At 37.9% G+C, this 15,197-nt stretch overlaps 1 protein-coding gene across 1 annotated transcript; it reads left to right on the top strand.

Moving 5' to 3' along the window:
* The first annotated feature begins 4,551 nt into the window (after positions 1 to 4,551).
* LOC142162274 (uncharacterized) lies at positions 4,552 to 7,221 on the top strand. The gene is made up of 5 exons (XM_075218607.1): positions 4,552 to 4,864; positions 4,926 to 5,136; positions 5,483 to 5,681; positions 6,213 to 6,545; positions 6,808 to 7,221. Exons 1-5 carry the CDS (start codon positions 4,552 to 4,554, stop codon positions 7,219 to 7,221), a joined length of 1,470 nt encoding a protein of 489 aa, XP_075074708.1.
* The last annotated feature ends 7,976 nt before the right edge of the window (positions 7,222 to 15,197 follow it).

Genomic DNA, 15,197 nt, shown 5'->3' with positions numbered 1-15,197 from the left:
ACAACTCAACTGCTTTTTTGCGTTTCTTGATTTCCCGTCAACCATGGCTGGTATATGAACGGAGCATATTATGGCCCATCAATTCCGCCGCCGTCCAAAACCTACCACCGCCCAAGCCACGACGGCGGGTGCTGTTGCAACCCATTCAGCTACTGTTGCGGCTGTCTCTTCAACTGTACCTGCACTTGCATCTTCCAGATACTCTGCACTCTTTTGGTCATCGTTGGTGTCGTAGCCTTTGTCATCTGGTTTATCCTCAAGCCCAACAAAGTCAATTTCCTGTTAATACATTTCAACAACAACAACAACAACAACATCCCAGTATAACCCCACAAATGAGGTCTGGGGAGGGTAGTATGTACGCAGACCTTACCCCTACCCCGAGGGGCAGAGAGGCTGTTTCGAGGAGACCCTCAGCTCAAGAAATCACCAAGTGACGATATATTAGTACTATTGATAGACTCATAATATAATAACATAAAATACATAACATACATAAAAGAAATTAAAATAGCAAAATAACAGTCATATAAGAGAATATAGGAAATACGAGAGAGATGGAAGGTAAACTAATATCCAGCGTATAAAGCCCTGCATCAGTAGCTAACCAGTAGTATCCTAACCTGTTAATACATTTCAATGTATTTAAATGTATCTCGCTGTATTTCATTGTATTCATTATCTTTTTTTTCATTTTATTTCAATGTATCTCGTTATATTCTTTGTATTTCATTATATTCATTATCTTTGTTTCATTGTATTTCAATGTATTCTATGTATTTCATTGTATTCTATGTATTTCATTATATTCAATGTCTCGCTATATTCCATGAATGTATTCATATGTTTTTTTTAATTAATATAATTTATATATTCAGTTGTATTATATAATTTCTCTGAAGATTGCTATGTTTTTGGGGTATTTTTCGGTTGAGAATCTTTTTTATAATTGAAAATACAAAATTTGTGTATTATAATTGAGTTTGTTCAGTTATATTAGGAGTCTATTATGTTAATTGATTCATTTTCTGTTTAAAAATAGTGTAATCCCATATTTCACGTCGTGATACAGTCGAATACAATAATTTGTCCAGCTGTAATCTCATGTTTCACGCCATGAATACAGTCGAATACACTCGAATACAAAAATTTGTCTAGCTGTAATTCTCTGTTTCACGCCTAGAAATGCTACTGTATTCATGAATACAGTAGCTTAAATACATCGAATACACTCTAAAAAATCTGAAAACATAGCTATAGGAAGTAATATAGTAAATGATAACTACAACTAGCTAATAACCACTAAAACATAGTGGTGTTTGAAAGTTTCTCTTTTTTATTACGTGGTATCAAGACATGTCCTTAATTAGTATGGGCCCAAAAAAAAGGACATGTACTTAGCTAAGAAGAAAAATCAAGCCGATATGTGAAGAAATGTATCTTTTATATTAGAGGTTCATATAATTCAATATTTATTAATTTGTATTCTTTTCACTAATTGGTTAATTTTGGAAAGCAGTGTAATATGATAAGTATAGTATATAATTTAGCTATATCATGTAAAATGATTTAATTTAGCTCCCACTTTGGCCCATTTTGTATGGCATGAGCTGTGGACTTGTCAGCTTAGTTAAGTTATTGATGCTTTGCGTAGAGTATATATATTTGTATGTATATCGACTCATATCTTACTTTTGTTTCATGAATTTAGGATATGAAATATATTGATTTATATTAATTTAATGTATTTTTATGTGTAGGAATGATCCGGGAGCAACCGGGGCGATATGTACGAAATATGAGACAAAACAGACAAAAATAGAAAAAATGGGCATTGTAGGTTCAATTTCACAGCACCATGGAGGGCGCCTGGCGCTAGCCAGGGCACCAGTGACGTGAAGTTTCTCCAAATTCGTTCGGGGCATGGTAATTTCGGCCCTAGACCTGCCCAACACGTATAAAAGCAAAACTAAACTTATTTGTGAAGGGGAGACACCACTTTTGAGAGGGAATACACACAAGAAGGAGCAAAAACATCTCAGATTTCTTCATCTTTTCTTAGTATTTTCAATTATCGAAACTTATGAAATTATTTGCTAGTATCATGGATGGCTAAAAACCTATTGTTCTGGGGTTGTGATTTAGCCACGAATATTGTTGTTTAATATTGACTTAAACTTGATTACAATTCACGAATATACGGTTGTTTATTTAATTCTGTAATTAATTGCTTAATTATTTGGCCAACAGTTAGGTTCTATTTACTATCTATTCTATGCTTGGAAAAGCCATGTTTAGATTAGAGAAGAATTGAAGAGAGCATGATCTTAACCCTTAGGGGGAGGGGGCGGATTTGTGGTTAGGATAGGAATATACCTAGTCACCGTGCTTAATTAAATATCGTAATCTTAAAGCGTCTTAATAGATTGATTTCATAGAAATATAGGCGTTAATATATTTTGAATAGGCGAGTAATACTTTGGAAGAAGGCTATGAGAGCCATTATCGATTAATTAGCTATCATAAGTGAATTGTATGAGAGGGAGAGTTAACTATAACACAATAAAATTGGTGAATCTATCACAACCATGGAATATTTGTCTCCATTGAATACATAACAATCATTTTACTGCTTGATAAATTAGTTATTACTTAGAATATAGTTTAGTATAATCGCATTCTTGAACTCGAATTTAGCTTGACTGAATAACAATATTGGTGTGTTAGCGGGTATTTGATATAAGTCTTTGTGGGTTCGACACTCGACTTATCATTTTATTACTTGTACGACCACGTATACTTGTGTGTGTGTTTGGGAGCAACAAGTTTTTGGCGCCGTTGCCGGGGACATAAAATTTAGCTACTTGACTGACTTAAGCTCTTATTAGTTATTTGTTCAAGTTTTAATTTTCGATTTACCTTGTTTGTGTTAACACATGATCTTCTCTTGAATGCGGAGGGGTAGAAGCGCAAACAATCTCCTTCCTCTTGATCCTGGAATTGAACGAACACTTTACAGAGTGAGGAGGGAAGTCAAAGCTATAACTAGAATAGAAAGAGAGTTGGACATCGTAGTTCAACCACGGCCAATAAAGATGGAAGGTAACGCAGAGCGTGAGGTGATAGAAGCCGCAAGGCCCAATCTAGCTAATATGACTCAGGCTATTGTGAAACCTGAGATCACAGGACATTTAGAACTCAAACAGTACATGGTATACAACTGATTCAGTCCACATGTCAATATGTGGGTCTATCTCATGAAGATCCGCATAGGAACATTTAGAATTTTTTGGAAATTACGGACACCTACAATTATCCGAACGTTTCCAAGGACTATGTCGGACTAACACTTTTTCCCTTTTCACTGCTGGGAGAAGCTAAGGAATGGTTGCAGAAAGAGCCCGCGAACTCAATCCACACTTGGGATAATCTATCAAGGAAATTCTTAATCAAGTTTTTCCCTACTAAGAAGACAAAGTCATTGAGGAGTCAGATTCTTGTGTTCAAACAACGGGATGGCAAGATACTTCATCAAGCTTGGAAAAGATACAAGAAGCTACTCAGAGACTGCTCGCATCATTGTCAAACTGATGAGGTATTGGGATACACTTTTGTTGATAGGCTAGATAAGGCATCAAAGATGAATCTTGATTCAGCTTGTGGGGGTAGTTGCATGGCGAAATCGTATAGTGAAATTCAACTCTTGCTAAATAACTTCACTGCTAATGATCATAACTGGCAAGGAGATGGGGATTCACGAAAGGCAATTAAACAGAAAGTAGTTGGGTTGATTGAGCTTGATGTCTTCTCAGCCATGAGAGCTAATATAGTAAAATTGGCAAATTAGATGAATAGAATGACAATGCAACAAACACAACAGATGCAACACGTACAACTGATGTCTCTTTGCTGCGAACTATGTGGTGAAAATCATATGAGTTATATGTGCCACACGAATCCTAAATCCATATACTATATGGGGCAACAGAGAAGGGGTCCAATAAATCAGAACGCACAATATGGGAACACTTTCAACCCAAATTGAAAGAATCATCCCAACTTTTCATAGGGTGGAAATCAGCCGAATCATAATCATTATAAACCCCAAGGAAATTTTAATTAACCTCAGAAGCCACCTCAACAGGTAGAAGAGAGTACGAATGATTTGTTGAATAATTTGTTGCTTGACAATCAATAACTCAGGACCGATTTTAGAAATCTTGAGAGGCAAATGGGACAAACTTGCTAGTGCCCAAAATACTAGACCAGTTGGAGCTCTTCCAAGTGATACTGAAGCTAATCCCAAGGCATCCCTTAATGTCATGTCATTGAGGAATGGGAGGCAATTATAAGAAGCCCATGCGAAAAAAGAGAAAATAGGTGACTTTTAATAAGAGGCCAACCACTATAGAATCAACATCAAAAAAATCTAAGGAGTCAGAGAAGCCAGTTGAAGAGTCGGTAGCTGAGCAACCCCCACCATTGGTTGCAAGGCCACTACCTCCGTTCCCTCAAAGATTACAGAAAGTCAAGGATAACGCCACGTATAAAATGTTTCTTGATATTTTGAAGCAGGTGCAAATTAATATTCCATTGGTTGACCTATTACAAAAAGTGCCCAAATATGTAAAGTACATCAAGGACATAGTGGCAAACAAAAGAAGGCAGACCGAGTTCGAAACTGTGGCACTCATTGAGGAGTGTAGCTCAAGAATTCAAAGAAAGTTACCTCAGAAGTTGAAGGATCCAGATAGTTTCACTATCCAAATCTTGATTGGTAAACATGCAGTTGGGAGATCCTTGTATGATCTTGGAGCGAGCATCAATTTGATGCCGCTATCTGTGTTCAGACAATTGGGTTTGGGTGAGCCACGCCCAACAACGGTAATCTTACATGGTTGATCGCTCTCTTGCTCATCCTGAAGGAGTAATTGAAGATGTGCTAGTTCAAGTGGGGTCTTTCATATGCCCTACTGATTTCATTATCCTGGACTACGAGCCTGATCAGGAAGTCCCATTTATTTTGGGGCGTCCATTCTTAGCCATGGGCCGAGCTATTATTAATGTTTGCGAAAGAAAGATGACGATGAGAGTAGGGGATCGAGTGAAGGTATTCAATGTTTATAAAGCACTCAGGTTGCCAACCCACTATAAAGAACTATCCATGATCTCTGTGGTGGAGAGTGATGCCACATTATTAGTGCCCTATATGAGCCCTGTAGATCCTATTGAATGAGTGTTTATTGGGGATGAAGAAGATAGTGAAGATGAAATGATGGGTCAAATTGAGCAAGTACTAGATATGTCCTGCAGTTATGTCCATGGGTTTGGAAAATTTGAGGAGTTGGACAGGCCTGTCACTCTGACCCCTCCTAAGCCATCTATTGAAGAAGCTTTGAAGAGAACTTAAGCCTCTTCCAGCGCATCTGTGCTACACTTATTTGGGGAACTTTGAGACATTACCTGTGATTATCTCGTCCAGCTTGACTAACACTCAAGAAGACAAATTGCTCAGAGTACTCCGCAAGCATACAAAGGCTATTGGGTGGACTATTGCTGACATCAAGGGAATTAGTCCATTGGTTTGCATGCATAAAATCTTCTTGGAGGATGGACACCGCCCTAACGTGGAGCTGCAAAGGAGGTTAAATCCCATTATGAAAGAAGTTGTGAAAAAAGAAGTAATCAAGTTGCTCGATGCATGTATCATTTTTCCTATTTCTGGTTGTGATTGAGAATGAGAAAAGGAGCTAATTCCTACTCGCACTGTGACGGGGTGGAGATTCTGCATTGATTATAGAAGGCTCAACAAAGCAACCCACAAGGACCACTTTCCACTTCCATTCATTGACCAAATGTTGGACAAATTAGTCGGGCATGAATACTATTGCTTCTTTGATGGTTATTCGGGATACAATCAGATTGTCATATGCCTAGTGGATTAGGAGAAGACCACTTTTACTTGTCCTTATGGTACTTTTGACTTCAAGAAAATGCTATTTGGTCTTTGTAATGCACCAGCTACTTTCTAGAGATGCATGATGGCTATTTTCACCGACATGGTAAAAACATTCGTGGAAGTGTTTATGGATGATTTTTCATTCTTTGGGTCTTCTTATGATGATTGCTTGATGAATTTATGCAAGGTGTTGTCCTGTTGTGAAGAAACAAATTTGGTACTGAATTGGGAAAAGTGCCATTTTATGGTGTAGGAAGGCATCATGTTGGGTCACAAAGTGTCAAGGAGCGGCATTGAAGTTGATAAGACAAAGGTGGAGGCAGTTGAAAAATTACCTCCACTTATTTTAGTTAAGGGTGTCCGGAGTTTCTTGGGACACGCGGGATTCTATCGGCGCTTTATTAAAGATTTTTCTAAAATTGCTAATCCTTTGTGCTGGTTGCTTGAAAAAGATGTAACTTTCAACTTTGATGATGCATGCCTCATGGAATTCGAAAAACTCAAAAAGAAGTTGGTGTCTGCTCTCATTATTATGGCACCTGATTGGTCCTTACCATTTGAACTTATGTGTGATGCGAGTGACCATGTTATTGGGGCACTGCTAGGCTAGAGGAAGGATAAGGTGTTTTATTCCATCTACTATGCGAGTAAGACTCTTGATGATGCACAGTTAAATTACACCACCACTGAAAAGGAGTTGTTAGTTGTTGTGTGGGACTTTGAGAAATTTCGGGCATACTTAGCGGGAATGAAAGTCATAGTCCATACCGATCATGCAGCAATCAGGTATCTGTTTACAAAAGAAAGAATCTAAGGCTAGATTGATGCACTGAGTTTTGTTGCTGTAGGGATTTGATGTAGAAATACGAGATCAGAAAGGAACAAAGAACCAAGTAGATGACCATCTATCAAAGCTGGAAAATCACGACCACGTGGAGGAGGGTGGCCAAATTAAAGAAGTCTTTCCTGATGAGCAACTTTTTGCTATCACCCAAGACCCTCACCCATGGTACGCAGATTATGTGAATTATCTTGTGAGTGAGGTACTTCCTCCTGAAATTGAATCTGAAGCTAGAAAGAGGTTTCTACATGATGTGAACTTCTACTATTGGGATAAACCATATTTGTACAAGCAATGTGCTGATCAGCTGATGAGGAGGTGCATTCTAGAAAATGGGGTAGAATTAGTGTTGTATGATTGTCATGCATCACCTTATGGGAGCCATCATGGAGGAGATAGAACAGCTGCAAAGGTATTGTAATCCGGTTTCTTTTGGCCAAATTTATTCAAGGATGTCCATGCATTTGTTAAGAAGTATGACCAATGTCATAGAACAGGAAAAATCACAAGGAGGCATGAGATGCCTTTGAATAACATCCTAGAAGTTGAGATTTTTGATGTGTGGGGGATAGATTTTATGGGACCATTCCCATCGTCTAGAGGAAACAAATACATTTTTCTAGCAGTTGACTATGTGTCAAAATGGGTGGAGGCAATTTCCTTGCCATTGATTCCATGGTGATAGTTGCGTTTGTGAAAAAGAACATATTTTCGAGGTTTGGGACTCCACGTGCCTTGATTAGTGATGAGGAGACTCATTTTTGCAATCGGTTATTGAATAACCTACTGGCTAAATATGGAGTTTGCCACAGAGTTGCTACAGCATATCATTCTCAAATAAGTGGGCAAGCTGAGGTGTCAAACAGAGAAATAAAACAAATCTTAGAGAAGATGGTGAGTGTGAATAGAAAGGATTGGGCTGCAAAGTCGGATGATGCCTTATGGGTGTATAGAACTACATATAAAACGCCAATTGGGGCGTCCCCTTATAAGCTTGTTTATGGTAAGGTATGTCACCTGCCCGTTGAACTTGAACACAAATCATACTGGGCCATTAAGAAGCTGAACATGGACCTTGAAGCTGTGGGCGAGAAAAGACTTTTGCAGTTGAATGAGTTAGATGAATTCAGGTTGTACTCCTATGAAATGCTAAACTTTATAAAGAAAAGACAAAAAGATGGCATAACAAGCACATCAAGCCGCGTCATTTCAAGCCAGACCAACATGTATTATTATTCAATTCTAGGCTAAGGCTATTTTCTGGAAAGCTAAAATCGAGATGGTCAGGCCCGTATGAGGTGGTGAGAGTCACTTCTTATGGTGCAATTGAGCTACGAGCTTTAAATGGTGAAAGGAAATTTTTGGTGAATGGACATATAGTCAAGCACCATTGGGGAGGAATAATTAATCAAGAGAAGACCAAGGTTGTACTCGCTGATGAGTAAGTGAGACTCTGCGTCGTGCCACGACGTTAAATCAGGCGCTTGTTGGGAGGGAACCCAATTTTTATTGCTTTCCTAGTTTAATTCTTAATTTTTTTTTCTTTTTAGTTAGAGTAGATAGAGTTTGCATTTTCTTTGTAGGCATAGAAATTATAGATATAATGGTGTAGTACGTGTAAATTGAGTATATAAAAGTTTGGGGGATTGGGATGCTTCAAAAAAAAAATCCTCGAAAATAACGCTCAAGCCAGTGCCCAGCACTGCCCGGGGTGCTGAAGGTAGAATGTTCCAATCCCCCAGCACCAGGCATAGCGCTGAGCGCTGGGCTGGGGTCCAGGTAATTTTTTTTTGCTTTTCTTTTATTTATTCTATGACCCATACCCATCTAACCCTACCCAAATATCCATTTACTCTAACATTCTAACCCATCGTAATACCCATATCCATCCTAAACCAACTTAACAATAACCCAAAACAACCCAAATTCCTCATTCACAAAAATAGAACACGCCAAACGCTGCTCCTCTCCTTCTAAACAGTGTTCTGCTGCTATTTTTTCTTCTTCTTCCTCACAAAATTCTCTCAAAGTTTTTCTCTTGCTCTCCTTCTACACTCTACAGGTAAGTTCTTCTTTCTTTTCTTCTTCTTCTTCTTCTTCTTCTTCTTCTTCTTCTTCTTCTTCTTCTTCTTCTTGTTTGTTAGATAACAATGTACATCCCATCCCCAAGAGCCCTAATCCCCAAAATTTTCCTTTATTTAGTTCTTAACAAATTTTTATGGTAGGTGGCTTGAGTTGGTCGAAATTGTGTGGTTATTGTGTATACGGATTAGTAAACTAGAAGTCCCTCTACTTCATTGTAATTTGGGAGGGCCACCATATTCCACCATTGTTGAAATAGAAGCATACACTTTATGCCCACAAGGTGTTTGTAAAAATGCTTGAATGAAGATTTTGGTGTACTGGTGAAGTCTGAGTAACCAAGTATATTTGTGTATGAATTTGGGCTAAGTGTGGGGTGTGTAGGGATGCTTTTATATGCTAGGGAGTTTGTCTTTGATACAAAACATGTTCCTACACCATCTATCTTATATAATGTATTTTGTAGAATCTTGTAAATTTACCTAATTTAGTATAGTCTAGTAGTTGTGGAAAGGAGAGTAACATATGCCTTTTGCTTACCTTAATGTGAATACACGCAGCCATGATCAATCACTATTGTGTGACATGGGGAAGTCTTGAGTACCCATAGTTTTGGAGTGCAACACTTGTACATGTTAGATCAAAAATTGTGAAGTATTGTACATTGTGCCTTCGGTTTAAAGTGTGGGGTCATTTCATGACTTGCACGACTACCTTAGGCATATGTCTTGACAAGTTCTCACATTCATGCTTAATTGTATTGCAGGATATTGTGGCTCGGTATGGTTATAGCAAAGGCAAGGGCATTGAAAAATCCTCCACCACTTTCCCAACGCCCAAAAAACGAAAGCAAGGAGAAAGCTCTTCACGGTAATCCAAGGGAAAATAGGTTACCGAGGCATCACAGCAAGCTTCATTACCCCCACGGCCTCGGTTGAATCTAGTATATGATGCAACTATTGCATGGAACAGGGATTGTGTGTCGTATGGGAGGTATGTCTCCGAGATGGGGATCAATATCAAAGCTTTAGAATGAAACTTCCCAGATGTCCTCGGCCGATTACGAGCATTAAAAATGGACAAACTCCTAGAATGCCCCGGACACACAAATTTGAGCATGGTTAGGGAATTATATGATAATTGGAATTACAAATTGTCTAGGTCACATGAACGTAGCGTGGACATGCCATTGGATAGGAGGGCGTTATGTGATTTTTTAGGGGTTGAGAATGTTGACCCGAGGAGGCTCCAAAAATTTGTCAAGAGCCCCAAATACACCTTGATACGTCACACTCTTTGTGGCATGGATTCTAATGCTAAATGGATCAAGAAGCACGACGATGTCCACCTCTCGAGGTTCGTTCTCATTTTAACAAGACCACCAAAGTGTGGCAGGATTTTGTGATATTATGCTCGGCGAGATGGCCCGCACGAGATTTGGGCGGCAAATTAAGAGGTTCTTCTTCGACAACCTACTCACCCAATATATGCTCTCCCGGGAGGCGCCAGAGTATCCCGAACATGACGAGGTGGTGGAAGCTCCGTCAGGGCTTTTGGACATCACATCTTAGTTGGAGACGTCGTCAAAACTCACTCTCGCAGCATGGATTGAATGCGATGAGAACTTCAACATGTACCTCTATAATTCTCTGAATTTACTCATGAGCATGGCTGGTATTTCAGATGAGGAGCGTATGCATTTACGCAATGACTTGTCAAGTTCGTCCAAGGAGATGTTGGGGATTGCACCTGACAGCTCCGTTCACTCATCAGAGGATATCAACACTGTCAAGGGCTCGGATTTAGAGGACAAGGTTGGTGATGATGTTACGGGGCCCATGGCTTTGGTTCCCCTAGGACCGGATGATGATGTGCCTAGAGCTGCTGCTCGAAGGTACACTAAGGAGGAGGACTCCGACTGACAGGGAGTTTTCTTTTCACCCTACTCTGTTTTTCATTTTTATATGCATTGAGGGCTATGTACAGTTTAAGTGTGGGGTGGAAAGAATACTACCTGTGTTGTAGCTGTATATCTTGTATCAACTTGTTTTAATTTGTTACTTTCAGTAGTTTTAATGTGTTTCTTTTATTGTTTCTTTTATTATTATTATTTAGTGTAATTTGTTTTTTTAGTCTAGTTTTAGTTTAGCTTCTTTAACCAAAAAAAGTGTAGAAATACAAATACAAAAAAAATTGAAAAAGCTCGGACTTTTCCCGATGATGGATCTTTTGGACAATTTTCTTGAGGGATAAATTCCGATTAAAAATGCCAAAAAGATTTTTTGTTTGTTTTTAGGATAGCTAGGTAGTATCCCTTGGTTTTTCTTTGGGCATCGGTTCTTTTTCAAGGGTGTAGCTCGAACCGGATACTTTATTTTTTTTATGAGTAGTTTAGGAAGAAACTGAGTCGCTCTAAGATACTCATTGACATGGTTGGTGCTGGCACATTAGGTTATGACATACATTCTATCTTTTCGTGTATTTGGTTTGAATTGTGACATCTAAGTGAAGTAAATAGCCTATTTTGTAACGCTTTCTCTCAGTTGTTTGACTTATGTGCTACATAGTGCAATATTGCTTAAATTCTCAATTATGTGTGCTTGCTTGACTTGAGAGTAGAACAATACCGTCTTGAATGAGTCATGTGCAATGTGTGTGTGAGGATTTGTGATTTTCTATGCTATCCTGTGTAGTCTAGAACTTGCCACGTGTGTTAATTGAAGCGAATTGTAAGTTGTACTAATCTAGGAGATGACGTAGGCATTTTCTTACTTGATCATAGATGTGCTTGTCACATAAAAATAAAATTTTCCGTTGCTAGTTCCTTTGAGCCTATAGACCTTTCTTTTGGCACCTGCATTACAAGCCATACCCTTATTTTGTTCTTAATTTGATATTGATTGAACCTTTACCTCCTAAGGCACTTAGTCGCTAAAATAAGTAAGGTGAGATAGTGGGGAGTAGTTCTTTGAGTGAAACCATGGAAGGGCCCGTTGGTGTACTAAAGTTGAAATCAAAATTCACTAGCCGATGAAGTTTAATGTATGGAATGTGTGAAGAAAAAGGAAAAAAAAGAAGGAAAGAAAGAAATATTGCAAGAAAAGAAAAAAAATGATAGTGAAAGTATGTAGAAAAAAAAACACACGCCTCCAACTCTTAATAATTTGTGCTAGTGGGAGTATAGAAGTGTTTAATGAAAGTAAGGGCTATATTGCATATGGGTTGTGGCAAGTGAATTGGTTGAGAATAATATGTGCTTGAATTGTGAATATAGTGTATTAAAGTGCTTAGAAGGGTTAGTCACTATTCCTAAATGTATCATACTCGTCTCTTAGCCTACATTACAACCTTAAAGTCCTAATTGATCCTAGATTTGGCTATCTTAAATTAGTAGAGATATACACACTGGGCAAGCTTATGGTACGACCACGGGATGCATATGAATTTTTTGTGAGAGTCAATGAATTGTGTTCAATTGTGTGATGTCCTTAATCTATATTCAAAAACATATTTGAATTTTTGGACTAATCTTTATTCACTCTTTTGTTTGTTGGTGAGGGCACATGATCTCATGAATGATTGGTAATGCTGTAAACTTTCTTGTTGGGTGAGTGCTTAGTGGTTAGTGTTGAGGGTGCTTAGTGGTTACAAGTCATCTTTTGAGGTTGGGTGGTGACAAATATGTTGTTGGAATTGATTGAATTGAGATGTTATACTTGGGCATGCTTAAACGGGAAGAATGTAAAATTTTGTGTGTTCATGCTTGTGTGTCGGTATTGATCATAGTCAAGGGTATAGTGTGTGGTTAAAAGTTAAAGTGCTCCTCTATAATTGAGACTAGTATGTAGTTGGGGGTTTATTTGATAATTCCATTGCTCGAGGACGAGCAAGAGTCTAAGTGTAGGGAGTTGATGTTTTTCTTAAAGTATATATATTTGTATGTATATCGCCTCATATCTTACTTTTGTTTCGTGGATTTAGGATATGAAATGTATTGATTTATATTAATTTGATGTATTTTTATGTGTAGAAATGATCCAGGAGCAATCGGGGGCGATATGTGCGAAAGTTGAGCCAAAATGGACGAAAACAGAAAAAATGGCCATTGTAGATCCACAGGCAGCGCCTAGCGCTACCTGTGGTGCCAGAAATAGAATGTTCAATTTCACAGCGTTGTGGAGGTCGTCTGGCGCTAGCTAGGGCGCCAGTGACGTGAAGTTTCTCCAAATTCTCCCGGGACACAGTTATTTCGGTCCTAGACCTACCCAACACGTATAAAAGCAAGACTAAACTTATTTGTGAAGGGGAGACGCCACTTTTGAGAGGGAATACACACAAGAAACATCAGGGGCAAGAACATCTCAGATTTCTTCATCTTTTCTTAGTATTTTAAATTATCCAAACTTATGAAATTATTTGCTAGTATCATGAGTGGCTAAAAACCCATTGTTCTGGGTTGTGATTTAGCCATGAATATTTTAGTTTAATGTTGACTTAAACTTGATTACAATTCACTAATATATGGTTGTTTCTTTAATTATGTGATTAATTGCTTAACTGCCTGGCCATTAGTTAGGTTCTATTCACTATCTATGCTATGCTTGGGAAAGCAGTGTTTAGATTAGAGAAGAATTGAAGAGAGCATGATCTTAACCCTTGGGGGAGGGGGAGGCAAATTTGTAGTTAGGATAGGAATATACCTAGTAACCGTGCTTAATTAAATATCGTAATCTTAATGCGTTCTTAATAGATTGATTTCATAGGAATATATGCGTTAATCTATTTTGAATAGGCGAGTAGTACTTTGGGAGAAGGCTATGAGAGCAATTACCGATTAATTAGCAATTAGCAACCATGAGTGAATTGTATGAGAGGGAGAGTTAACTAGAACACAATAGAATTGGTGAATCGATCACAACCCTGGAATATTTGTCTCTATTGAATACATAACAATCAGTTTACTGGTTGATAAATTAGTTATTACTTAGAATTGTAGTTTAGTATAATCACATTCTTGAACTCGAATTTTGCTTGACTGAATAACAATATTGGTGAGTTAGTAGGTAGTTGATATAAGTCTCTGTGGGTTCGACACTCGACTTATCATTTTATTACTTGTACGACCACGTATACTTGCGTGTGTGTTTGGGAGCAACAATTATTTTGTAGAGTAGTTAATTCGTTCGACGTATTTGATGTTAAAATAGCACGGACTAGTCAGTTTTCAGACTGGTCATTGAAAAATAGTCAACATTTGCCAAGTCATTGAAAAATAGCTACTATTTTGCTGCGACAGAGACCGGTCCAGCATAATATACTGGAGTTCGGTGCACCTGTGCATGAATTTCCAGCATATTATGCTAGACTGGTATACTTTGCTGACTCCAGTATAATATACTGGAGTTCAAGTATACTTTGCTGACTCCAGTATAATATACTGGAGTTCCAGTATACTTTGCTGGAACTCCAGTATATTATGCTGGAGTTCTAGTATATTATACTGGAATTCCAGTATATTATGCTGGAGTATTTTTCGGATTTTGAACAGTGTTTTCGTTCAGATTTATCTTTACATGAAAAGTGGCTAAATTTCGATAACTTTTGAAACTGTGGCTATTTTTGAATGACCACTTGTAAATCTGCTATTTTTGAATTTCTCCCGTTTTTTGATACATGGAATAGTATATTGGGCTTTTTAACCCAATTTTAGTAAAAATAGCACGGGCTAGTCAGTTTTCGGATTATTCATTAAAAATAGCCAGCGTTTGCAAAAACATTAAAAAATAGCCATTATTTTGCTTCAATACGGAAAGTTCCAACATAATATACTGGAGATCGGTGCACTTGTGCATGAATTTCCAGCATATTATGCTGGAACTCCAATACGTGGAAAGTTCCAGCATAATATACTGGAGATTGGAGCACATGTGTATGAACTTCTAACATATTATGATGGAACGATATATTATATTGGAACTCCAGTATATTATTCTGGAGTTCCAGTTATATTATACTGGAATTTCAATATATTATGCTGGAGTATTTTCCGTATTTTGAACAGTATTTTTGTTCAAATTTATTTTTACATAAAAAGTGGCTAAATTTCGATTACTTTTGAAACTGTGGCTATTTTTGAATTTCTCCCCCAATTTGAATAATTAAGGATCCATAGTATTATTCTTGTAGTTAGATCGTGGTTTCCCTTGTGTAGACATGATCAAAGTTTCACTTTGGGTCAATTCTTCAATTTATTTTTCAATTTCTTGCTGTTTCACTCCTTGCTTGCTTAAAAGGCCACTGTTTTTTTGAGGGGGA

This window comes from Nicotiana tabacum, chromosome 7 (genome assembly GCF_000715075.1).
Source record: "Nicotiana tabacum cultivar K326 chromosome 7, ASM71507v2, whole genome shotgun sequence".
NCBI lineage: Eukaryota > Viridiplantae > Streptophyta > Magnoliopsida > Solanales > Solanaceae > Nicotiana > Nicotiana tabacum.
This window is presented reverse-complemented; position numbering and strand designations above follow the sequence as displayed.

What these genes read in the sequence shown, in the direction of transcription:
- LOC142162274 (XM_075218607.1), top strand. Translation starts at nt 4,552, where the DNA reads ATGTTTCTTGATATTTTGAAGCAGGTGCAAATTAATATTCCATTGGTT. An exon ending in GTTCAGACAATTGGGTTTGG is followed by an intron (nt 4,865 to 4,925) that starts GTGAGCCACGCC and finishes CTCATCCTGAAG; the next exon opens with GAGTAATTGAAGATGTGCTA. An exon ending in AATGTTTATAAAGCACTCAG is followed by an intron (nt 5,137 to 5,482) that starts GTTGCCAACCCA and finishes TATCTCGTCCAG; the next exon opens with CTTGACTAACACTCAAGAAG.